The 24,275-nt window shown below is 45.5% G+C and overlaps 1 protein-coding gene across 2 annotated transcripts in view; it reads left to right on the top strand.

Moving 5' to 3' along the window:
* The window catches only part of ADAMTSL3 (ADAMTS like 3), a 369,755-nt gene that overhangs the window by 159,259 nt on the left and 186,221 nt on the right, over positions 1-24,275 (top strand). Inside the window, exon 8 of one of the 2 annotated variants that reach the window (XM_040493500.1) lies at positions 11,834-11,960. The exons of the other annotated variant lie outside the window; for it this stretch is intronic. Coding sequence (XP_040349434.1) covers positions 11,834-11,960 — 127 coding nt within the window. The remainder of the gene's footprint in view (positions 1-11,833; positions 11,961-24,275) is intronic. 2 annotated transcript variants of the gene reach the window in all.

The raw sequence follows: 24,275 nt of genomic DNA, 5'->3' as shown, positions 1-24,275 counted from the left end.
TTCAAAGTAGCTTCTCTTTCCTCCGTCCGCTTATCTAGAAATTGGCCTCTGCAAAATTTGGAGTCATTCTTGATTCTCCTCTTCCACCACACGCATCTCATCCATTGTCATTCTGCCTTCAATGTCTTTTTTTGAGTCCGACATCCCTGTCTGCATGACTTCTTTCTTAGTCTAAGCCTCTGTTACCTCTGACCTCAGCTATCACCGGCCTTCTCTCCTGATCCCCCAGCTTCTACCACAGTCCCCCTCAGGTCCATTATCCACACAGCAGCCCAAGTGATTGCTTTGAAAGGTAAGACAGAGTTTCATTTTAAGAACTTGTCACTCACCGATTGAAATCCCTCAATGACTTATCATTGCATTGATGTTGAAATCCATGATCCTAAAAAAAAAAAAAAAAGAAATCCATGATCCTGGCTTGCCTTTTTGTTAGGGAGTGCATTTATTTTCACGAGAAATGTTGGCCTGTGGTTTTCTTGTAACATCTTTGTCTGGTTTTGGCATTCATGGTAATGCTATCCACATAGAATGAGTTAAAAAATACTCTCTCTTCTTCTATTTTCTGGAAGAGATTGTAGAGATTTGGTATAATTTCTTTCTTAAATTCTTGGTGGAATTCACCAATAAACCCATCTGTGTCTGGTGCTTTTTGCTTTAGAAGGCTATTAATTATCGATTAAATATCTTTAATAGATAGAGACTCATTCAGATTGTCTTTTTCTCCTTGTGTGAGTTTTGGCTGATTGTGTCTTTCAAGGAATTGGTCCGTGTTATCTAGGTTAACAAACTTGTAGGCAAAGAATTGTTTATAATATTCTTTATTATCTTTTAATTTTTTTCAAGTTTGGTTTTTTATTCTGAGAGAGAAACAGGGAGAGAGCAAGTGGGGGAGGGGCAGAGAAAGGGGGAGACAGAATCCCAAGCAGGCTCTGTACTGTCAGTGCAAAGCCGGATGCGGGAAACTCACAAACTGTGAGATCATGACCTGAGCTGAAATCAAGACTGGGATGCTTAACTGACTGCGCCACCCAAGCACCCCTCTTTATTATCTTTTCAATATCCATGAGATCTGTAGTGATGTCCCCTCTTACATTTCTTCCAAGAGTAATTTGTATCTTCTCTTTTTTCTTAGTTAGCCTCGTTAGAGATTTATGAATGTATTGATCTTTTTAAAAACCAACTTTTGGTTTCATTGATTTTCTTTATTGATTTCCTGTTTTCAATTTCACTGATTTCTGCCCCCAGTCTTTGTTATTTCTCTTCTTATGATTATTTTGGATTTAATTTGTTCTTCATCTAATTGCCTAAGGTGGAAGCTTAGATGACTGATTATAGATTTTTCTTTTTTTCTTATATATGCATGAAATGCTATAAATTTCCCTGTAAGCACTGCTTTTACTGCATCCCACATATTTTGGTAAATATTATTAATTTCATTTTCCTCAAAATATCTTAAAATTTCTCTTGATGTCTCCTTTGACTCATGTTGTTTAGAAGTAAGTTTTTTAATATCCAAGTATTTTAGAATTTTCCAGCTGTATTTCTGATAATTGATTTCTAGTTTAATTCCAATGTGGTCTGAGACTAGATGGTGTATGATTCCATTTTTTTTTTTTTTTTTAAGATTTGTTAAGGTGTGTTTTACGTTCCAGAATGTGATCTGTCTTGGTGAATGTTCCATGTGAACTTAAGAAGAAAGTGTATCTTGTAGTTCTTAGAAATAGTCAAGAGATGGAGCACCTGGGTGGCTTAGTCGATTGAGCGGCCGACTTTGGCTCAGGTCATGATCTCACGATCCGTGAGTTCGAGCCCTGTGTCGGGCTCTGTGCTGACAGCTCAGAGCCTGGAGCCTATTTCAGGTTCTGTGTCTCCCTCTCTCTGACCCTCCCCCGTTCATGCTCTGTCTCTCTCTGTCTCAAAAATAAATTAACGTTAAAAAAAATTTTTTTTTAAATAAAAAAAAAAAAGAAACAGTCAAGAGATATCAATTATATCCAGTTCTTTTGATGATGCTGTTGAGTTCAGCTGTGTTTTTACTGATTTCTCCCTGCTGGATCTGTGCATTTCGAATAGAGGGGTGTTGAATTCTCCTTACTCTAGTAGTGGATTCATCTATTTTTCCTTGCTGTTCTATCAGTTTTGCCTCATTTTTTTTTTTTGACATTCTCTTGTTAGGCACGTACACATTAAGGATTGTTAATGTCTTATTGGAGTATTGATCCCTTTATCATTACATGAATGCCCCTCTTAAACCTGATAACTTCCCTTGCTCTGAAGTCTGCTCTGTCTGAAATTAATATTCTTTTTCCTGTTTTATTTTGTTTAATGTTAGAATGCCCTATCATTTGCCATTTAATTTATTTATGTCTTCAAAAGAGGGTTCTTGTAGACATTGGATAGTTGGATCTTGTTTTTTTGATCCACTCTGACAGTCTTTTCTTTTAATTGGTACATTTAGATCCGTGGTGTTTAAAGTGATTATTAATATGGTTGGATTAATATATACCATGTTTGTTCCTGTTTTCTATTTGTTACTCCTGTTCTGTATTTCTATTTTTCCTCCACTGCTTTTCTTCATTTTACAGTTTTTGTTTTAAATTTTATTTTAGAGAGAGTGTGTGTGTGAGTGGGGGAGACAGGCAGAGGGAGACAGAGAGAGAATCTGACGTGGGGCTCAGTCTCACGACTGTGAGATCATGACCTGAGCTGAAATCAAGAGTCAGACGCTCATCTGACTGAAACACCCAGGAGCCCCATGCGTTTTGCAGTTTTAAATGAGCATTTTATGATTGAATTTTCTTTCCTTATTTGATACATCAGTTATAATTCTTTTTTTAGTAGTTACCCTATAGATTGTAGTATACATTTACAACTAATCCAAATTTACTTTCGAATAACGGTCGACTTCTTCACTATAACCCAAAAATTCTGATTCCTCCCTGCATCCCTTTCATCACTGCTGTCATTCATTTCACTAATGCATAAACACACACACACACGCACACACACACACACACACACACACATACAAGCATACACAATTGAGCGCATTGTTGCTGTCACCATTTTGATAAACCATCATCTTTTAGACCTATTAACAATGAGAAGAACTAATGTTTTTATTTTACTTGCCTTTATGCATTCTCTGATGCACTTCCTTTCTTTATATAGATCCAGTATTCTGACCTATATCATTTTCATACTCTGAAGAATTAGGTCTGCCGGCAAAAAAAAAATTCCCTCGGTTTTTGTTTGCCCGAGGAAGTCTTTATTTCTCTTTCACGTTTAAAGGATAATTTCCTAGGGTACAGAATTCCAGCTGGGTGTTTTTGTTCTCTCAGCACTTGAAGTCTGTCCCTGCACTGTCTTCATGCTTGCATGTTTTCTAAGGGTAAGTCAGCTGTAGTTCCTATCTTTGCTCCTCTGTAGGTAAGGTGTTTTATTCCCTCTGGCTTCTTTCGCGACTCTTTCTTTATCTTTGATTTTTTTCTTGTTTGCGGTTTGAATACGATGTGCCTATGTGTAGTGTTCTTTTGCCGGTTGTCTTTCTGGGTGTGCGTTGAGCCTCCCGGAGCCATGATTTTGTGTCTGACGTTACTTTGGGGGAAATTCTCAGTCATGAGTGCTTGAAATACTTCTTCTATTCCTTTCTCTGTGCTCCTTCTGGTATTCCCACTATGCCCATGCCACACCTTTTGTAATTGTCCCACAGTCCTTGGATGCTCTGGTTCTTATTTTTTCAGTCTTTTTTCTTTTCGCTTTTTTATTTGGGACGCTTCCACTGACCTCTCCTCTAGCTCAGAGACTCCACTCTTCTCCCTTTTGTGCTGCTCTTCCAATTCCGCCAAAGGGGCAGAAAGCTCCTACACATGCTGTCCCTACCTCCTTCTACCTTTGCTCCTGGCTGCACTTATTATCTTCATGGTGTCAGCTTAATATCACTTCCTTAAGAGGTCCGCAGGGATTACTCTACCTAAATTAGTCCTCCTTTTCTATTTTGATACCTTTTAATTGCACTGATACTGTTCCATAAGTACACATTTATTTGTGTGATCATTTGATCCTGATATTCTTCCACACCAGAATGTAAGTCCTTTGAGGACAGGAATCGCATGTGTCGTGCTTTCTGCCACGCCCCACAATGCCTATGCTGTCTGGCCTCTGCTGAATGAATGAGTTTTATCTACGTGCAAATTCAGAGGTTATTCATATATCTCGGTCTCTCTCCTTTATTTCTCTCTCAGTTTTCAATCCTGCATTTCTAGCTCAGTTTGAAGTCCATTGTTGGAGATTCCACAGATCCCTTCAATTCAGATGCCCCCTCCTGTGCTCCACATAAACTGGGATTGTTCTTCCCAGATCTACTAGTTATCCTAACTGCTGTGCCCACTCGTTTCTGTTTCTGGCTCCACAGTTCTCAACCTTGCCTTCCCGCATTCATATTTGAGTTAATGTATTTGCTCACGTGTGCTCTCTATCCTGCTACTTCTATTAGGTATCTCACGTTTTACTGTTTTTTCCCCCTTTCCCCTTTTTACCCCTCCAGTTCACTTTTGGGCTCTTTCTCTAAATGCTGAGAAGCTAATCCCTCATCAGCAGAATTATGCTTTTTCATTTTCCAAGTTTTTGACAATGAGTATGTGTTGCTTTCATAATTAAAAAGAAGTGTTATTAAAAGTAATTTAGCTTGGGCTGAAGAATACTCTGGACAAGGTAACGTTTTGACATTGAGGTCTTGAAAAGTTGAGCAGTACTTACATAAGCCGAGGTGAGAAAGGAAATCACAAGCAGAGTGAATAGCACTGGAGAGATATAATAATAGTAGGTATATTGAAGGACCAGCGACTCATTCTGTAGAGTTGAGGTGGAAAATACCTGTGCAACAATGCTAAAAGGTGAGGTTATGGGCATCGGTGGAAACCAGTCATTAACATTCTGAAAGTTACAATAGGAGTCAATGAAGAATCTTACAAGGAGTAGCTCAGTTGGGATTGTCTTTAGAAAGGTCACTCAAGTGGCCACATGGCAGATTATTTGGAGAGGGCACGGTCTGGCCAAACAACAGGAGGTCAAGTGTGGGATAACCGGAGCTTAGGGTAATCCAGAGGGAGGCTGAATGGAGAGGATACGGCGAATTGTAAAGACTAACGAAGGAATCTTTTCGGACTGGGTGTGTTACTGGATGTGGGGAACGAGAGGGAAGCTTAGCAAGATGTCTGGATTTCTGACAGGATGATGAAGTAGATGATGAGGCCATTCCTCAAGACAGAAAATATTGGGTGATATATGAATTTAGAGCTTAGGAGAGAATTCCAAATGAGAAACATAGATCTGGGAGTCTGTGGGTCACAGGGTTAAAGCTCATGTATGTCCTTGGAGTCTGAATAAGAGAATCAGGTTCCAATGACGGAGTCCTGGCCGCCTCATTTTAGGAGGAAGCCTTGGAAGGGGTACACTTGATGGGGCAGAATTTCTTTGTAAGTTTTGGGTGGTTGAGTGTTTAAGAAGAAAAGTTAGCAGCGTCCAATACGTATTCTCAGAGATACCAAGAGAGATAAGGACAGAGAGATGCTTGCTTCATTTGGACCAGACAGATACATACTGGTGATCTCAGCTTGGGGGAAGGGGGGGTCTCAGTGACACGGTTGGAGTCGACGCTGGTGGCAGAATGTGCTCATTTACTGTGGCCGCTTACCATAGCTGAGCCTTGGTCTTTTCAGTATGAAAGAGGAGGTATTATTCTCGATGTAGGTCCTATTTTAAACTCGTTCCTTCACAAACACATTCCAGGAGCCCAGCCCAGAAACAGTCAGGCAGGAGGCCTGCAGTCAGCACAGGCTGCCTCTCCCTGCCTCCCCCCTCGGGCTCACTGACCAAGGCCCCCTCTTCATATTCATTGTCTCAGATGCATAGTTTGCTCCAGTGATTTCCCAGGCTTGTAGGGGCTTGCAGGAGAAATGTGATTTTCGACACCGAATTAGTTCCATCTTCAAAGCGTGCTTCCCATCACGTTTTTGTGATGCTGATGGGGAAGCGGATTCCTCAGGATACCCTGGTTGCCGAAAGCTGAGTGCTCTTTCAGCAAGGCTATTTGGAAGAAAAGGATTGTATGCAGTCTCTTCAGAAGTGACTGAGACACTCTCAGGAGAATTCAGATCTTTCCCTCAACAGGATAAAGTTGACCTGCATTCCCTTTCTTGGACGATGTGGCCATGGCCTTCAGTGATAGCTAGGACCCGAGAGAAGAAACTGTGTGTGTGATTCGTGCCGCTTGCCTGAGGATAAGCAGACTGAGCCCTGATGTTTCCTTGGCACGGACTACAAATAACCTGTACGAGTGTGTTTACAGCGGGCTCATTTAAATGAGCGCATCACTGTGCTCCTGGGAACAACCTGTTGGGAATCTGAGCCCCACAGACAGCGGGAGACAACTACGCTCCCTGAGTGAAATTACCTTCCGTTTTGCAGGTCTGAATTTTATGGGAAACGGGACCTGGTTCCAACCAGTCTGACTTACCGTTCATGTTTATTGAATTCCCTGACAGCTGGGTGGATGAAGAAACCACTTGTAGTTACAGTGAAACTAATAGCCACGAACATTCACTGGGTTCTTGATAGGCATCGTCTAAAGCACTTGGCTGTGTCAGCTCGTCACACGTATGAGGCGGGTAGTCATTAGCCCCACTTGGTTCACGAGGAAACTGGGTGTAAGGGGGCTCAGGAACTTCCCCCAGGTTGCATAGCTGGAAATGGGGATAGCTAGACTTGGACCCATGCACCGAATTCCAGAATCTGTTTCCTTAACCGTCGCACTATACTGGTGGTATTTGTACTTTTTGTATTGCCCAAAGTATAGCTGAAGTTTGTAACTGGAAATGAGTTGTGGTCTGGTAAAGGATGGCCGGCACAACAGGGGCTTATGTGCAGACAGCAGTCACGTGTAGACAGACTCCAGTATCTCCACACCTGTCCCAGACAGAAAGTAATCGGGTGGAGTCATGCTGAGCACGAGGGCTGTTGAGACCTGGAGAATTGCTCCTTGTGAAGGGGGCAGCTACGTATAGACACACCAGAGTCTGTTTGTCAACAGGAGCCAGAAATCTGGATTAAAAAAATTTTTTTTGGATGTTTTTATTTATTTTTGAGAGAGAACAAGACAGGGACAGAGAGAGAGGGAGACACAGGATCCGAAGCAGGCTCCGGGTTCTGAGCTGTCAGCACAGAGCCCTACGTGGGCCTCGAACTCACGAACCGTGAGATCGTCAGACGCTTAACCAACTGAACCACCCACATACCCCTAGAAGTCTGGATTTTAGTGTGAAATGTCCAATTTGAAATAACACCTTGCTGTTAATGACCTTCCTGTGTCCATTAATGGTTAAATTGTAAAGACCTTCCTCTTTACAACACTGGCTAGGCTTTCCTGCAGTAACTAACAGCCGCCGAAGCTGAGTGTCTTACAACAGCGGAAGATGACTTCTTGTTAATGTGCCCTGTCTGACACAGGGTCCACGGGGGTCTCTGCTCTTGGAACATCCCAGTGATCAGACTGAGGGGGGCTCTATTAGAACACAGGTGTTACATAATAACTATAGTAGTAAGAAGGGGAGCATGTGACTCATTCACTGACCCTTAAAGCTTCTCACAGAAGTGACACCAGCACTTAGACTCCTATTTGATTGGCCCCAGACAGTCAAGACCACACTCACCTTCTAAGGGGGTGGCAAGTACCATGGGCTGAAGGAGAAGTCCCATATTTTAGAATATCTCTAATGACTACCGTAGCTCCATGCACTCTGGTTTTCTAGGCAGGAATCTGGAAGTTTTTCTAAGGTAGAATCCAGTTGTCGGGGGTCTCAAACAGAAGTTGACTCAAAAAATTGGCCCTTGAAAGAGTAAATTAGACTCACCTAAAAAGATTCAGATGTGGCTTCATATGGAGGAATGCCGCTTAATTCCAATACTGTCTTCTTTTAGTTGGTTAGGAAGTCGTGTGCAGAAACTGTGAAATAATCCTTAGCTGATGTGATGATTTATGTAGGAGAATTTCTCCGCGGAAGCGCTGCTCATATACTTTAAATATTTGTTTAAATCAGATATCTTGTGTAATTTGTCTCATTAACTGCACTGTTGGATATGAATCTTGTCTTGTTAAATTATTCCCCGTGGTGCCTGGCTCTACAAAAGTTGGTTATTTAGTAGATGTTAATTTATTGATATGTTTTCTCAGTTAGTGGTTTTTTTTTAAATCATTACGATTAGAGTTCTTGACCTCAGGAGATGTCACTGAGGTTGAAAACACCCCAGGCAGTTTTTCAAAAGTTGCTTATTATTGGTTCGGATGAGATCTGAGAGCCCAAATTTAGTAGTCCCTTACTTGCTTCTTTTTTTTCTTAAAATAATTTTGTTTTTAAAATTTTTGAGAGAGACAGTGAGCAGAGGAGGGGCAGAGAGAGAGCGAGATCCAGAATCCAAAGCAGGCTCCAGGCTCTGAGCTGTCAGCACAGAGGCCTACGCGGGGCTCGAACTCACAAACCACGAGATCATGACCTGAACCGAAGTCGGACGCTTAACGGACTGAGCCACCCAGGCGCCCCAGGAGTCCCTTACTTTCAGGGGCAGTTCTGACATATACCCCATGAATCATAAGGCAACCAGACTTTCTTTTCAGGTATTTTTTTTTTTTTCTGTGATGTTTTCACATGCTTTTTTTTTTGGCTGTAAGTTTTGGATGAACTGTCACTTGAAAGAAAATTCTAAAACGAATGTAAGTGCTCAGGGAGGTACTTGCTTGCCTAAGATCTTACAAGGCGCTAAACACTCTTCAAAATAAGCCCATCCGAGCTCCTAAACCCACACCCTTTCTGGATGACCAGATAGAGAGTGGTGGTCATTCTCATGAAATGCAGGGTGCTCAGGGACATGAATTGTGAGGACAGAGCTTGGCTCGGAAACAGCGTTTCTATAACTTCATGGTAGAATTATTCCCCTTGGAGAACGTTGCATGAACACAAGTTACTCATTGATTGAATCCCAACCACGCAAGTGCGTTTCCAAAATCAATCACCCTTAATTCGTTCCACATGTACTTGTAAATATTCATATAATTGCCTGTGTGACTCAGTTCTTTGTGGTCCGTCTGCCGGTGTAAAGATGGGGAAGGTGTGGCATGGTGTGAAGATTCTGGGATCAGTCGACCTGGTTTTCAGGCTCTTCCTGATGATGCTATTTAGCAGCTGTGTGATACTGAAAGGCCAGTTGACCTCAGTAACATTCAGATGCCTTATTTGGAAAACAGGGGTAGAGAAGACATCACCCGAGTCATCAGGTTGCTGTCAAGATTTAATGAAATAATACGCGTACGGTGCTTGGCATGATGCCGGACATGTGGCAGGCATTCGATAAAAATCAAATATTACCATCATTCTTTCATTATTAGCCTGAGAAAATCATCTAATCAGGATGAGAGGATCTCAAAAGTCTTTGGAGTTAGCTACTCCTCAGATAATTTAATCCCCGCACCAGTTTTCCCATCCTGCCTAGCTCCCAGTTGAATACCTGTTCTTGGAGAACCCTGGCTCCTCAAACTTTCCGATATTGAACTAAACTTAGGCTTAAACCTGTAGCTTTCACCGTTTGGAAACACAAAGAACAGATGTAAACCCTTGCCTCATGACAGCCCTTTGTGAATTTAAAAATATCTTTAATCATGGGCTTTTCCTTAAACTTCCTTGGAACTTTTCCTACCTCTCCCTGAAACTTTTTTTTTTTTTTAATTTTTTTTTCAACGTTTATTTATTTTTGGGACAGAGAGAGACAGAGCATGAACGGGCGAGGGGCAGAGAGAGAGGGAGACACAGAATCGGAAACAGGCTCCAGGCTCTGAGCCATCAGCCCAGAGCCCGACGCGGGGCTCGAACTCACGGACCGCGAGATCGTGACTTGGCTGAAGTCGGACGCTTAACCGACTGCGCCACCCAGGCGCCCCTCCCTGAAACTTTTATTTGATCTTTCTCCTTCCCTTCAGCACCGAAACTTTGGAAGGAATCATCCGTATATGTGGTTTCAACTCCCTCCAGTTTTATTTTGTCTTCAACACCTTGGATACAGTGTCTGATTCAGCAGCTCCCCATGCTGGCGGCGGGGGGGGTGGGGGGGGCGACATGCCCAGGAGTCAAAACAAAATGAAAACCAGAGAAATGATAGAAGGGACCCTTTTTTATTGAGCCTTTTGAAATGTTCTAATCCCTGTACTGAGAGTTTGTACATACATTTTCTCATTGTATCCTTACCAGACCCTATGTGAAGTATGTATTATTATTTGTATATTACTACTCATTTATTTTTTATTTTTATTTTTTTATTCTTGAGAGAGAGGGGGAGGGGCAGAGAGAGAGAGAGAGAGAGAGAGCGAGCAATTCCCAAGCAGGCTCCACACTCAGCACAGAGCCTGATATGGGGCTTGATCCCATGACCCTGGGGATCATGACCTGAGCCAAAATCAAAAGTCGGACGTTCAAATGACTGAGCCACCCAGACGTCCCTCTTATCTCTATATTACTCTTGAGGAAAATGGGTCTCTTGAGAGTTTGAATTGTTGGTCATCCCGCATCTTGAAAGCATTGGTGGGGCTGGGCAGGGAGCTGTCTGCCTCCAGAGCCCCTGCATAAACACCAGGTATAGAAATACAAATAAAGTTGAGTGAGTGTAAGGAGGGTAGAGATAAAATCGCTCACTAGGTAATATCAGTGGGCACATACTATGTAGAAGATGTATCTGTAAAATAAAAAGAGACGTGGCATAGCCCTTCGCCTCATATACAGAAGCTCACAATCGGGTAAAGCCCCACACATGCACGCACACACAAATTGCTCACAAAAATAATAAGTCACAATTATGAGTAAGGACTAAAAGGTAGCAGTATAGGCATATGCAGTGAGACATCTCTCCCATTCATTCCTTTCTTGCATTTAAAAATGGTTTATAGGGGCGCCTGGGTGGCTCAGTCAGTTAAGCCTCTGACTTCGGCTCAGGTCACGATCTCAAGGTTTGTTGAGTTCAAGCCCAGTGTCGGGCTCTGTGCTGACAGCTCACAGCTTGGGGCCCGCTTCAGATTCTGTCTCCCCTGTTCTCTCTGCCTCTCCCATGCTCACACTCTGTCTCTCTCTCTCTCTCTCTCAAAAATAAAGAAACAGTAAAATAAATAAATAAAAATGGTTTATAAAGATACGTACGTAGGTATAACGGCAGAGGAAGGACCCAAGGTGTGGGTATAAGTAGCGATAAACAGAAGGAGATGTAAAGATATACAATAGAGCGATGGGTATGTATTGATGTTGAGATAGTGTGGAAATGGAGATAAGAACAAAGAAAAAAGTGTTTAAAGCAAAACGGTGGCCCAGAAGGATATAGCGGACTTCAGGGGAGAAAAGGAGAGAAAAGGACCAGAGTAGGGTCAGAGGAGAGAGGGGAGGGGTGGGGAGCCGGGTACCCAGCGGAAACAGTATCTCTAGCGTTCCGTTCAGTTTATATACGTACAAGTTTATGACTCAAATTAAAAATATACATTAAAAAAAATGAGTAACAATGTGCAGGGAGGGGCCGCGTCGGTTCCCCCCTTTCCATTAGATGGGGGGCGCGTAAGAGCCCCCCCCCCAGCCCCCCAAGCGATATCCTGCAAGGCTTTACGGCTTGCATAGTTTGCAAACTCTGTCCTCGTGGAAGAGAGCCCCCTCCTGAATCCAGGAAGGCTCCCACCGGGAGGATGCTTCTGGAAGTGTCTAGAGCTGCAGCCCCGCGTTCTCACGCTCCCGTCGCCCGCTTCTGTCCGCAGGCGGTGGGCTGCGACCGGCACCTGGGGAGCGGCGCCCGCGAGGACAGCTGCGGCGTGTGCGCCGGCAATGGCTCCACCTGCAGGCTCGTGCGGGGACAGTCCAAGGCGCACGTTTCTCCGGAGAAAAGTAGGTCTGACCCCCGCGCCGCTGCACCGCCCCTTGCTGGACACCTTTTCCTATCGCTGAGCTGCTTCGGTGCAGAGCGCTTCCGACCCGTGCTCCGCAAGTCCCATTTCTTCCGGAAGGTGTCTGTCACATTCTCGGTTCGGTGAACTTCTCCGAGACCCCCCGTTTCTTTGAATCTTTACCGAGACAGGTGTTTTTTTTTTTTCAAGATTTGCCATTGTTTTAAGGTAAAGCATGAAGTAGTAATTTTTTTATTTGCCTCCCATGCTTGCTAACAAGGTAGAGAACACCGCCTTGTATTTCTTACCCCATCTTTCCAGACCTTCTCTGTCAATGAACCACAGAAGTCACCTGTGCGTTTTTCCGGTTGGATGTTGGTCTTTTCCGCCAGCGTTTGTTACGTCACGAGTATGAACCGCTTGCCTGTTAACTTTCAATTTTTTGGTGATCCCTATTTTATTTTATTTTTATATTAAATATAATTTATTGTCACACTGGTTTCCGTACAACACCCAGTGCTCATACCAGCAGGTGCCCTCCTCCGTGCCCATCACGCACTTCCGTGACACCTATTTTAAATATTGGCTTCGGTTTGTCGTTTGGCTTTCAATATTGTTTGTGTTTTTAGGATCGATAGTTTCTAATTTTACATCCTCAGAAATTTTCATTTTTTTTTTTTTTTTAATCTCAGTGATGTCTGCCTTTTGTAATCCCACGATTTGGGGGTCAATAAGCATTTTGGGTAAAGGGCCAGGTAGGGTTTTAGGGCTCGGCAGGTCGTATATGTTCTGTCTCAGTGATGTCCTCCTCTCAGATCCTGCTGGGTGTGTTCTTCCTGCTTTGGCACCCACATGGTGGGACAGCCATCCAGCCCAGGCCTGGGGCCACGCCCTCCACCTCCCAGAGCCTTCCTCCCAGAGCACCTGCTCACTGTTTTGTGTCCTCCCCAGCGTTTCCTAGCTTCTAGTTTCCATGAGCACCTTTATGTTGCAAAACCTTCTTTTTTTAAATTTGAGACAGAGAGAGAGCGTGCACACACAAGTGGTGGAAGGGCAGAGAGAGAGGGAGAGAGAGGATCCCAAGCAGGCTCCGTGCTGTCAGCACAGAGCCTAACACGGGGCTGGATCCCATGAACCCTGAGATCACGTCCTGAACTGAAATCAAGAGTCAGATGCTCAAGCGACTGAACCACTCAGGTGCCCCTCAAAATCTTCTTTTATAGTTACAGTCCTTATGTCCTAGTGACATTATCCTTTGGTAAAAAGGCTTGCTTTTCAATACTTTGAATGCACATTAGACATTCATAATAAAGCAGCACACTTTGGTTTTGAAGCTTTTCTTTTTCCATTTTTAAGTAAATCTATATCTGTATAATAGATAATGTAGATAATAGATATAGATATTTATTTCTGATCAAAAAAACTAGACTTGTTATACATTCAGGAGATTAAGTGTCATCTCTCTGGTATTTAAGCAATGTCTAAACATCTAAAAGAAATATATAAGCATATATCCAAATATATAGAAAAAAATGAAAATGAAATCAAAATGGCTTATAAAAAATTAGTTAAACTCAAAACAGGGTAGTAATGGAGGGGAAAATACAAGGCATGCAGAAATTTTATTTATTTTTATTTTTACTTTAAGTTTACTTATTTATTTTGAGAGAGACAAAGAGAGAGAGAGAATCCCAAGCGGGCTCTCTACTGGTAGCACGGAGCCTGACGTGGGGCTCGAACTCATGAACCATGAGATCACGACCTGAGCCAAAATCAAGAGTTGGACACTTAACCAACTGAGCCACCCAGGTGCCCCCAAGGCATACAGAAATTAAAAAAAAAAAAAAAAAAAAAGAGGAAACAGACCTTATTTACAAAAATAGGCAGCAGGCTGAATTTGACCCCCAGATTGTAATTTGTAAACCGCTGCCTTAAAAGGAAAAAATCTATTCCTGTGTATTTTCTGCCAGCACCCCTATGGTTCTGTTTTCCTCACGTAAAACCTTCCGTTCATTTGAATTTATTTTGATGTAACTTATGATATAGGGATTTTACTTGTTCTCTGCAGGTGGGAGAACACCATGGGAGGGTGTAGGGTGGGGAAGGTTTTCCAGGTGGGGGAAACCCAAAGTTGATGCCATGATGCTCACGAAAAGCCTAGGCGTTCTTGAGAAACTGTTAACATGTTGCTCAGGCCCGAGTCCTGTTCCGCACTGGACGGGATGAAGGAGGAGACAGATGGCATTCAGGAGGCAATCATAAAGGCCTTCCTTGTCGTGCTGCACACGTCACTTAGGTGGAAGTTAGGCAGGGGAGTGACGTGGTTAGATTTGTGTTTTAATAAAATAATCTTAGCAGCATGTCGAGGCTGGACTACCTGTGAGGGGAGCCCGGAGGCAAGGAGTCTGTCTGGGAAGCTTTTTGTAAATGCTTCAAAACTACTTTTTGTAAATAGAGGGTGGTTGAGATAAAGAGGCCTTAGTCCAAGGAAGTGTGATGGGAGACAGACCAGAGAGATCTTTAGGACATAGAATTTGCAGAGTCTGATAATCCTTGGAATGAAGACCACAAGAGAAAAGAAGTGAGGCTGATTCCAGCTCCCAGCCTGGGCAGAGGGGTGGATATGCTCGCTGTTCACTTGGGTGAGGGATTCACGCAGAGGAGTCACATACCGACAATAAAGCTCACCTCCTCGGATTTTCCTTCTCTTGGGAGATTTGGCCCCATGAGTATTAAATATGTCAGAATCTTTCTGGTACCTTCAAAGAGATGTTGATTGTATTTTGTTTGGGGTTAAAGGATTGATCTGAAATACTCCAGTCCAGGGGCATCTGGGTGGCTCAGTCGGTTGGGTGTCCAACTTTGGCTCAGGTCATGATCTCGTAGTTCACGGGTTCAAGCCCCACATTGGGCTCTGTACTGACAGCTCAGAGCCTGGAGCCTGCTTTGGATTCTGTGTCTCCCTTTCTCTCTGCCTGCCTCTCCCACCCCTGCCCTGCACTCATCTTCTGTGTCTCAAAAATGAATAAACGTTACAAAAAACTAAAAAATGAAATATGCCAGTCCATTATTGTCTGGTAGCAAAATCCCCTTATTGGTGATAAATTAGGTAAGTCCACCCAAAAAGAGTGTATAGAATATATCCTGGGGCTAAGAATTGCATCCTGGGGAGCACCTGAGGTCAAGGCGTTTAGCCAGCAAAGAACTTCAAAGGAATTTGAATGAGAGAAGATAGAAAGAATAGGTAAATTCAGGACTTTGCAAAAGCAGTATCATGGACGCCAAAGGACTGAGTATTTCCAAAAAGGAGGTGATGGTCAACCATGTTAACTGCTGCTGTGATACCAACTGGAATAGGAGTCCAACATGTGCTCTTTGGCAATTCAAAGACCGCCCGTGACCTTAGCAAGAGTGATCTCAATGAATTTCAACAGAAGCCAAAGCCTGACTGCAGTGGGTTGAGGAGTGAACAGAAGTGACCAGAGATTAAATAGACAGAGGATTTACCTGGGACAAAAGGAGGGTGCACACCCGTGCCATGTCAGGAGCTGGATAACTATACAGGCAGGGAACATGGACAGGAATTAGCAGTATTCTAGAATATTGGATTTTTTTTTTTTTTTTGGTACTGTTCATTAAGAGGTGAGAGTCAGCTCTGGAAGAGCGAGGGCTCTCAGAGACTTGAGAGTGTTCCCATCAAAGAAAGGAGAGGAAGGAACTTATCAAAGACAGTAAAAAGCTAGAGTGATCTCTGTGAGGGCTCCCTGAGATGGGGGACCATGAATTCGTAGAGGTTCCCACCGGTGGACGTCATGAAGGAGCTGGTTTTGAGCGGTGGTGCACCAGTGAGGAAGGCTTTCTCCTACATATCATGGAAAACCCAACTTACAAATACAGGACGGTCTGCAGTAGACAGCCAAGGTTGGAGAAGCCGTTCTACTGTGTCTTTAAGGAACCAGACTCGTCTCTGTCCTTCATCGTCATCATCTCCATCATCATCCTTAGAGTGTGGCTTTCGTCTCTGTCAGTGCAAAGTCACCGTTTGACACCCATCCACCCATCCACACCCAGACAATAAAGGAGGTAGTGCAAAAACCATTCCTCGAATGCAGTACCCTTTGTTCAGGAAGGGAAGTCCTCCCCGGGGAGGGCTGCCTCATCACCCAGAACTGTGGCCTGCACACTCACTGGCTTCTACAGAGCTGGGAAACCACAGATACAGCTTTCCACCCATTCCGTTATTACTGATATTGATACAGTGCTTTCGAATGCCCGGAATTGTCCTCAAGCATGGCCTACCACTTAGTTCCACTACCCCCCTTACGTGATAGTTTTGATATCGTCAAACCCACCTCACCGATGAAGAGACTAAGGACCAGAGATGTTAAGGACCATCTCTCATAACTAACTATGAAAGACACTGTGGGGAAGTAGCTAAGAAGTTGGGTTCTGGGGGCCAGACAGCCTGGGTTTAAATCCTGGGTTGGTTGCTTACTACTGTGTATTTTGGTTTTCTCATTTTAAACTGGAAACAGCAATAATACTGCCTTTGTAGAGGTGCTGTCAGGATTAAGTAAATCAATCGTGCTGAGCATTCCAAGTAGTGTCTGGCACCTAGAGAGTGCCCAGTGAATGCTGGCAGTGTTTTTATTAGAAATATGACTCATTTGGGTACCAAAAGATGTCACACCTCTCATGTACATTAAATGTAAATGTGAATATTTATAAACAGATGTCCAAATCAGCAGTCGGTCGGTCTGGGTGTTGTTGTTTTTTTTTTTTAATTTTTTTTTTTTTTTTTTTTACATTTACTTATTTTTAAGAAACAGAGTGAGACAAAGCGTGAGCGGGGGAGGGGCAGAGAGAGAAGGAGACACAGAATCTGAAGCGGGCTCCAGGCTCTGAGCAAGCGGTCAGCACAGAGCCCGATGCGGGGCTCGAACCCACGAACTGCGAGATCATGACCTGAGCCAAAGTCGGACACTCAACCGACTGAGCCACCCAGGCACCCCACGGGTGTTGTTTTTTAAGAAAGCTGCTGATGGGGATGGAGGGGGACCTTGTCAGAAGTGTCAAGGAAGACTGAATTGTAGGAGACAATAGCGCTGGAGAGGAAAGATTCAGATCAGGGGGAGACCATGAGGAGCCAGGCTGGACTGGGAGGAGTTAATCCAGGACGGCTTTTGGACTGGAAGTGGGGAAATAATAGCTCGGGTGTTGGGGGAGCACCTAGAGTTAAGCACTGGCTTTGAAGAGCCTGGAAGTCTCAGCAGAAAGAGACTCCATCTTGTCAGGGTCCAAGATTGATTAGAAATCGCGGTAATTCTAATTGAACCAGGGTAGACGCTGCGTGAAATTGGGTCAAGAAACCAGTCTTTTGGAGACATGAGCCGAGGAGGCTCTGAAATGCGAAGGGATGGGATGGGGTACAGTTTCTCACTCTTGGTAAGGTAGAACAGATTCTCTCTGTCTCTCTCTCTCTCTCTCTCTCACATTGGTTTCGGTTTGTGGATTAGGGATCCCTATGAGACTGTATTGGAAATTGTGTATTTTTTTCTCCAGGAAAATGCACTTGTAACCCCAACCCCCAAATCTGCCATTCTGGTTTGTTTTGGGGGGGGGTGTCTCAGACCCCTGTGCCAGTTCAGGACATTCCGGGTCAAAAGCCCCTAAAAATCTAACAGTTTTGATTAGTTTCTACAAAGAAAGGGCAACCGGCACGTAGGGACAGATTGTCCAGCACGGCGGGTGAGGTGACGTGCTAAAGGTAGGGGCAGCTGGGATGTCACCCAGCTCTGTATGTTTGTGCCTGGGCTGCGGGGAAAGTGAGCAGATTCCTGCCTGCGTGAAAACATGCTGCTTCTCGTCCTTGACTTTCATTACAACCCCTTCAAGTCTGTTACTGCTCTGAAACTGGCCAGCTGAAGCCGTTCTTGGCCGGGATTTTCCGTGGGCCATATGGAAGCACTTCCCTATAATCATGCTTTGTGTGAAAGAAATGTGGGGAGTGAAGCCATGTCTCTCCCCAAGTGTGCATCTCCGGGCCTGCGGAGTCCACGAAGTTCCTCCGTCCTCCCCTTGCCAAGCAATCATTCCTGTCTTCCTTGGGAGCCCCACCGAGCGGTGGGGGGAACACAGCCGTGAGACGCCGTTGGCACAGCCTCACTCTGGACAGAGTGCTCAAGGTTGCTCGCACACTGTCATTTCCACCAGGCAGCGAGGCAGATTCAAGGTCTAAGCGCCCAGAGCCAAGACTTTCGCTATGAGAAAAATCCGAAATCAGTCCAGGTCCAACACATACATTTCCTGTTCCATGGGGCAAGGGGAGACGCTCAACTAACGATGGCACAGAGAGCTTTGGAGGTTGGAACAGGGAGGCAGAGGCCACTCGGTGTCGAAAGAGAGGAAACTCCGTACACAGAGAAGCAAGCACGTCTATTTGGAGTCTTGGTTTGGACTCGGGGGGCTCCGTTGTGTCTCCAGATTTGTCCATGATTTGGGTCTTGTCCACATAAAGGCACACGTGGCCTAAAGGGGAGTAAATAAGCTTAGCTTGTCCCGTCTGGGCTCTTTGTACGTTTTTACCTGGTGCATCTAAGCCTCTTGACACAGGGATGTCCGAGGCTGACCTGGAACACCATCATTTCGCTGAACTTTTGATGTCAGGGCAATAACCGCACCCTATTGCCAAACATCCTGTGCTTGATCCTGTTAAGCACATCCTATCTCCTGATGGAAATAGAATCCTGGACCTGGCTTCTTATTACGAGGACATTTTCCCTTTGACTGTCGCTTCCTAAAATAACCTAGAAACCGAACTCAGTCCGTAACAGGGAAGACCGCCTCAGCTGTGACGTGGTAAACAGACCGTCTGCTCGCATCGTCTCTTTCTGCCTCCCCATTCGTCTTTCCAGGGCAAGATGCTGACCGGTAGTGTTCCTGTACCAGAGCTGTGTGTGGTTGAAGGAATATTTCAATCTAGCCCCCGACCGTTGTCATGGGATATTGTCCCCCATTTATTTACTTTGAGAGAGGCGGGGAGGGGCAGAGAAAGAGGGAGAACAAGAATCCCAAGCAGGCTCTTGCACGGTCAGTGGGGCTTGATCTCACGAACCATGAGACCGTGACCTGAGCTGAAATCAAGAGTCAGACGCTTAACTGACTGAGCCCCCCAGGCGCCCCCTCCCCATTTAATTCAACGAGAGACGGCATGGAGTGGTAAATGGATCCTGAGACTGAACACCTGGGGTCCGAACTTCCCGCTGCTCCTGGCTCTGTCACGCACGTGTTTGTGTGTGTTCTGTGTCCTCTGCATGAGGAGGAGCAAGGGCAAAATGATATGCAGCCTCCGTTGTCGATTCTGCTTTTCACGGAGCGCTCAGACTGACCGTGAATCCCCCAGCCTAAAACCTCCCCGTGGATTGCCTTCCCACTTAGGCTAAAATGCATACCTTTCCATGACCTTCAGAGTCTTGCACGGCTGCCTCTGTGTCATGTCACGTGTGCCCTTTGGCCCCTCATGCACGAGGCTCCAGTCTTACTGTCTGGAAGATTCTAGAGTGCCGAGTGCCCTTCCTGTCACGGGCTTTTGCACTGGCCGGTCCCTGGGCCTAGCATACACTTCCCCTGGCTCTTAACATGGTTGCCTCTTTCTCCACCTTGAGCTCAAGGGTCAGCTCCTCAAGGAGCTTTCTCTGACCAATCTACCGGTCTGCCAAGCTCTTCTCTTTTTTAACTTCCTGTTTGGCCTTTATGAAGCATGTCCTAGGAGCTCAATACATGTTGAGCTAACGAACACAGGCACTTTGCTAGAGACGATTCGGCTTTCCGTTATGGTTTCAGTGGGACTCAATAATTGTGCAACAGAACTGGCCTGGGAGCCAGAGACTGGGTAATAACCTCAGCTTGGTTGCTCACTCTCTGTGATCTTAGGCAGAACCACAGGGCCCTTGGCTTTTTCATCTGTATACTGAGAGCCTCAGCACAGATGATTTCCAAGACCTCTTCTAGCTCCGGGAGTCTATTAAGTATATCTGTAATTTATTTCTTGTTTTAAGAAAAAGCAGATCTTGGGTTGGAATGGAGATCGTAGAAATAGACCCGGGATCTTATATAAAGACATGTTCCAAAGCTTTAACGAAAAGGTTCCACAGAGGTGGCTTACGTTTATTCTTAAAGGGCCCAGGAAGTTTTCCATATGCGAGAGAAGTGAGTTGGTTTGAAGTCTCCTGGAATCTCCCGTGAACCACTGCTTGGGAACCTTTTACATGCTACCGTCACGACCTGCATGGGAGGGATTTTGTGTACGCGCTGAGCCCCTCACTGGCATGTGAGCTCATCGAGGGCCTTTCACACCTGGCCCAGTACCTGGCACCTGATATGTTTGCTATAAGGGTGTATTGACTTGCCTGGGACAGGATTGCATAACCCACTTAGACCAGCTGCCCACGTGAATGAAAAGCGGAAGCAGCCTATTGGTGGCCAAGCCCTGTCACACCTGGCGTCACCCAGGAGAACTGACATCCACTAACCATGGAGTGCTCTGGGATTATTAAGAATAATAATAATTATCGGGACGGTAATAATAATAGGGGCCTCCATAGGCTGTACACTTATTTGTGGGTGCTGTGCTGAGTACTTTTATGTATGATATGGTTTATTCCTCACCATAACCCTACAGAGTAGGTACTGTTTACAGCCTCCCCTTTGACAAACATGGACAGTGACCCAGGGGCTCAGTGAAATGCAATGCCTTGTTCAAAGTCTCACCCCAACAAGTCAGTGCCCCAGCGGGTCTGACTTCAGAGTTCATGTGCTCCCCAGCCTCCTGAGAGGTCTTCCCAGATGAGCAAGAAATGTGCACTGAGGTCTAGAGGGATAGGGTCGGAACACAGGTAGCACAAAAATGGAAGCAGAAGTGGAGCAAAGGCTGCCGCAGCCAACCTGCCCGTCGTCCCCCCATCAGACCCCGCCCCCCCCCCCATCAGAGCCCACCCCGTGGCTCGTACTGCTGCATGCACATCAGGACCCTCTGGGGAACTTGGTCCGTGTTCTAGCCCTCAGGCCCTACCCTAGAGTTTTGGGGGATAAATCTGGACACTTCCATGTTGCCAGAGTCTCCAGGTAGTGACTCTCATCTGTGCCTCCGGTTAACGCCTCTGCTTTTCAGCCTCTGACGTCCCTGCAGTGCAGGAAAGATCATTTTCCCTCTACCCTTCCAGGTTCTTGGTTCACAGCCCCTAGTAATAAGAAGACAGAGTAACAGGAGAAAAAGAAATTTAATTACGTGCGTACATATGGGAGCCCCACAGAGACAGGAGACTCAAAGAAGTGGCCAAAGCGGGAAGCTTTTCTACCTTTTAAACAAAGGAATGATAGATTCGCGGAGCGTTGACAAGACAAGGGGATTGGGCTGTGGTAGTAAATGGTGAAGTAGTTACAAGGTTTACCCATGAAGCCTCCTCAGTCCTCAGTTCCCTGTCTCTGGAGAGAAAGCTGCTTCTAACCCCCTGGTCCAGGGAGGAGACCTTTCTCACAGGAGATTTAGCTTGTGCATTCAAGAGGACAGAGGAGGGGCAGAGCGTCCCTCCACCTGCTGCTTCGCAAGTACCTTTAAATCAAGATAATCAGTATGCCGGGGCGCCTGGGCGGCTCAGTCAGTTGAGCGTCCGACTTCGGCTCAGGTCATGATCTCACAGCTCATGAGTTCGAGCCCCGTGTCGGGCTCTGTGCTGACGGCTCGGAGCCTGGAGCCTGCTTCAGATTCGTGTCTCCCTCTCTCTCTACCCCTTCCCCGCTCACGCTCTGTCTCTCTCAAAAATAAGTCAACATTAAAAAAATTTTTTAGGGGCGCCTGGGTGGCGCAGTCGGTTAAGCGTCTGACTTCAGCCAGGTCACGATCTCGCGGTCCGTGAGTTCGAGCCCCGCGTCGGGCTCTGGGCTGATGGCTCAGAGCCTGGGGCCTGTTTCCGATTCTGTGTCTCCCTCTCTCTCTGCCCCTCCCCCGTTCATGCTCTGTCTCTCTCTGTCCCAAAAATAAATAAACGTTGAAAAAAAAAATTAAAAAAAAAATTTTTTTTAAATAATCAGTATGCCAAAGTGGCGTATTTGGGGTGACACATCCTGCATCCCGACATCCCGCCAGCGTCAGTAGGCAAATGACCATCTAACCCCCACCAGGCTCTTGATTTCTTAGATGCAGTATAGAGGGAAGAGGGGACAGTTATGCCAGGTTGCTGGGCAGCATCTGGACAGAAGGTTGTTGCCCGCTGCTTATGCGTAACGTAGCCCCCGCCCCCGCCGCGGCATGCCGTTCAGAGTGAGTCCTGGAAGTGAGCACGGGAGGGGACACTCGCAGGCACCCTGCCTGTCACCACGCTCTTTTGAGGGCAAGGCGTCTGAGGCCAGGAAAGAAGCGCAGCTCCAGGTTGGGAGCTGATGGTTGTGCATAGACACAGGGGCTGACGGCCCAGGACGCTCAGGTGCAGGTGCAGGGATATTAGACTCCCGTGATGGAGCATGGAGTTAGCTCACGGCAGGACCAGGGATGTCATAGCAGGGCAGGTGTGGGTACGAGAGGCCGTTTATCAGCCTGCAGCTGGTTGTTCTTGCCAAATCAGGTCTCCAGCATGTCCCTTCTCTACATTTATTTATTAATTTATTTATTTAAGTTGATTTATTTTTGAGTAAGAGACAGAGCATGAGCTGGGGAGGGGCAGGGAGAGAGGGAGACACAGAATCGGAAGCAGGCTCCAGGCTCCGAGCCGTCAGCACAGAGCCCGACGCGGGGCTCGAACTCACAGACCGCGAGATCGTGACCTGAGCCGAAGTCGGATGCCCAGCCGACTGAGCCACCCAGGCGCCCTTCCTCTCTACTTTTAAAAAGTGGTTGTTGATTTCTGAGTTTGACTTTCCCCTGTCTTTGCTCCTGCATGTCTCATTTGTCCCACCTCGAGCTACAAAAGGCGGCCTGGATGGCGGTCCAGCTGCAGGACCGGTGTCTCCACACGCTGACTTTCCGGTCATCTGCCTCCTACAGCCCTCTACTGCACACACAGAGCGGCAGGTGAACTTGAATCAAACCCGACTCCCTGACTTTGGAAAGTTATCGTCCCCTGCTCTGCACAGCGTCACACGACTACCCCCTTCTAGTGTAAAAGACACCAAGCAGCGATCTGTACGTGAGAGCGTTCACAAGCACCATCATTTCTCAGTTTACAGAATGCTTTCACGGCCGCTGTCTCATTCGAAAGGAAAATAGGTATTCTTTCCAATTTTTCCATAAGGTTGTTGTTATAATTTGCATTAGCATTTATTGGGATGCCTTTCTTCCTTTTTAAAAACACTCCTTCGTTCCTTGGGAATGGAGACTGGGGGCAGGATGTGTGTGTCAGTTTTAGCCTAAAGAAATCTCTCTGGAGGGGCACCTGGGTGGCTCAGTTGGGTAAGTGTCTGGCTCTTGATTTTGGCTCAGGTCATGATCTCACAGTTCATGGGTTCGAGCCCCACGTCGGACTCTGCACTGACAGCGTAGAACCTGCTTGGGATTCTCTGTCTCCCCCTCTCTCTGCCCCACGCCTCAAAATAAATAAATAAACATTAAAAAAAAAAAAAAAAGAACAGAAGGAGACATAAATGTGCAAGGTCCAGAAAAGTAACACGTAAAATACCTGACAAAAAGTTTTGTCCAGCAGAAAAGCCAACCCACCAAATTAAGAAAATAAAAAAACAAAACAAAACAAAAAAACGGGGAGTGGGAGTGAGGTTGTCAAAGCGAACATAAAACTTCTTCTCTTTTCCCATATTACCGTGGAACAGATAGTTCAGGTTGGTGCAGTTCTAGTTGGACTTCACTGTGAAATAAACAATCTGCTATAAATTACAGTCCTGGGCTGACCCTGATGTTTATTGATTAGTTAATATTGTGTGGACAGTTTATTTCCCGTACATCTTGCTACTTAGTGGAACTGCGATCTGTAGCAGGAAATGAGACATACAAAAAATATGATGGAACAGCTGGGGTTGAGCACTTATGTGTGGGAGGGAAATCCGTGGAAGCAAATTTCATGGATCCTTAGGTCAGCCCCGAGATTGCAAAACAAGTGAAACCCATGAAACAGAAAGTCTGTGCTGCACAGGCTTCTGATGAGTGAGTTTGGGTTTACACAATTATACTTTGGTCTCACGGTAGAAGAGTTAAGAGTAACTTTTGGTTTTGACCTCAGCCCTAGTGCCTTGGAAATCTGTGATCTTGGCAAAGTCATTTCAACCTGAAAAAAAAAAAATCCAGTTCTCTGAACTGTAGAAAAGTTAATAA

This window comes from Herpailurus yagouaroundi, unplaced genomic scaffold, assembly GCF_014898765.1.
Source record: "Herpailurus yagouaroundi ecotype Mexico unplaced genomic scaffold, PumYag 185, whole genome shotgun sequence".
In the NCBI taxonomy this organism is placed as follows: domain Eukaryota; kingdom Metazoa; phylum Chordata; class Mammalia; order Carnivora; family Felidae; genus Herpailurus; species Herpailurus yagouaroundi.
The sequence above is the reverse complement of the archived record's forward strand: the minus strand, read 5'-3'. Positions and strand labels throughout refer to the sequence as shown.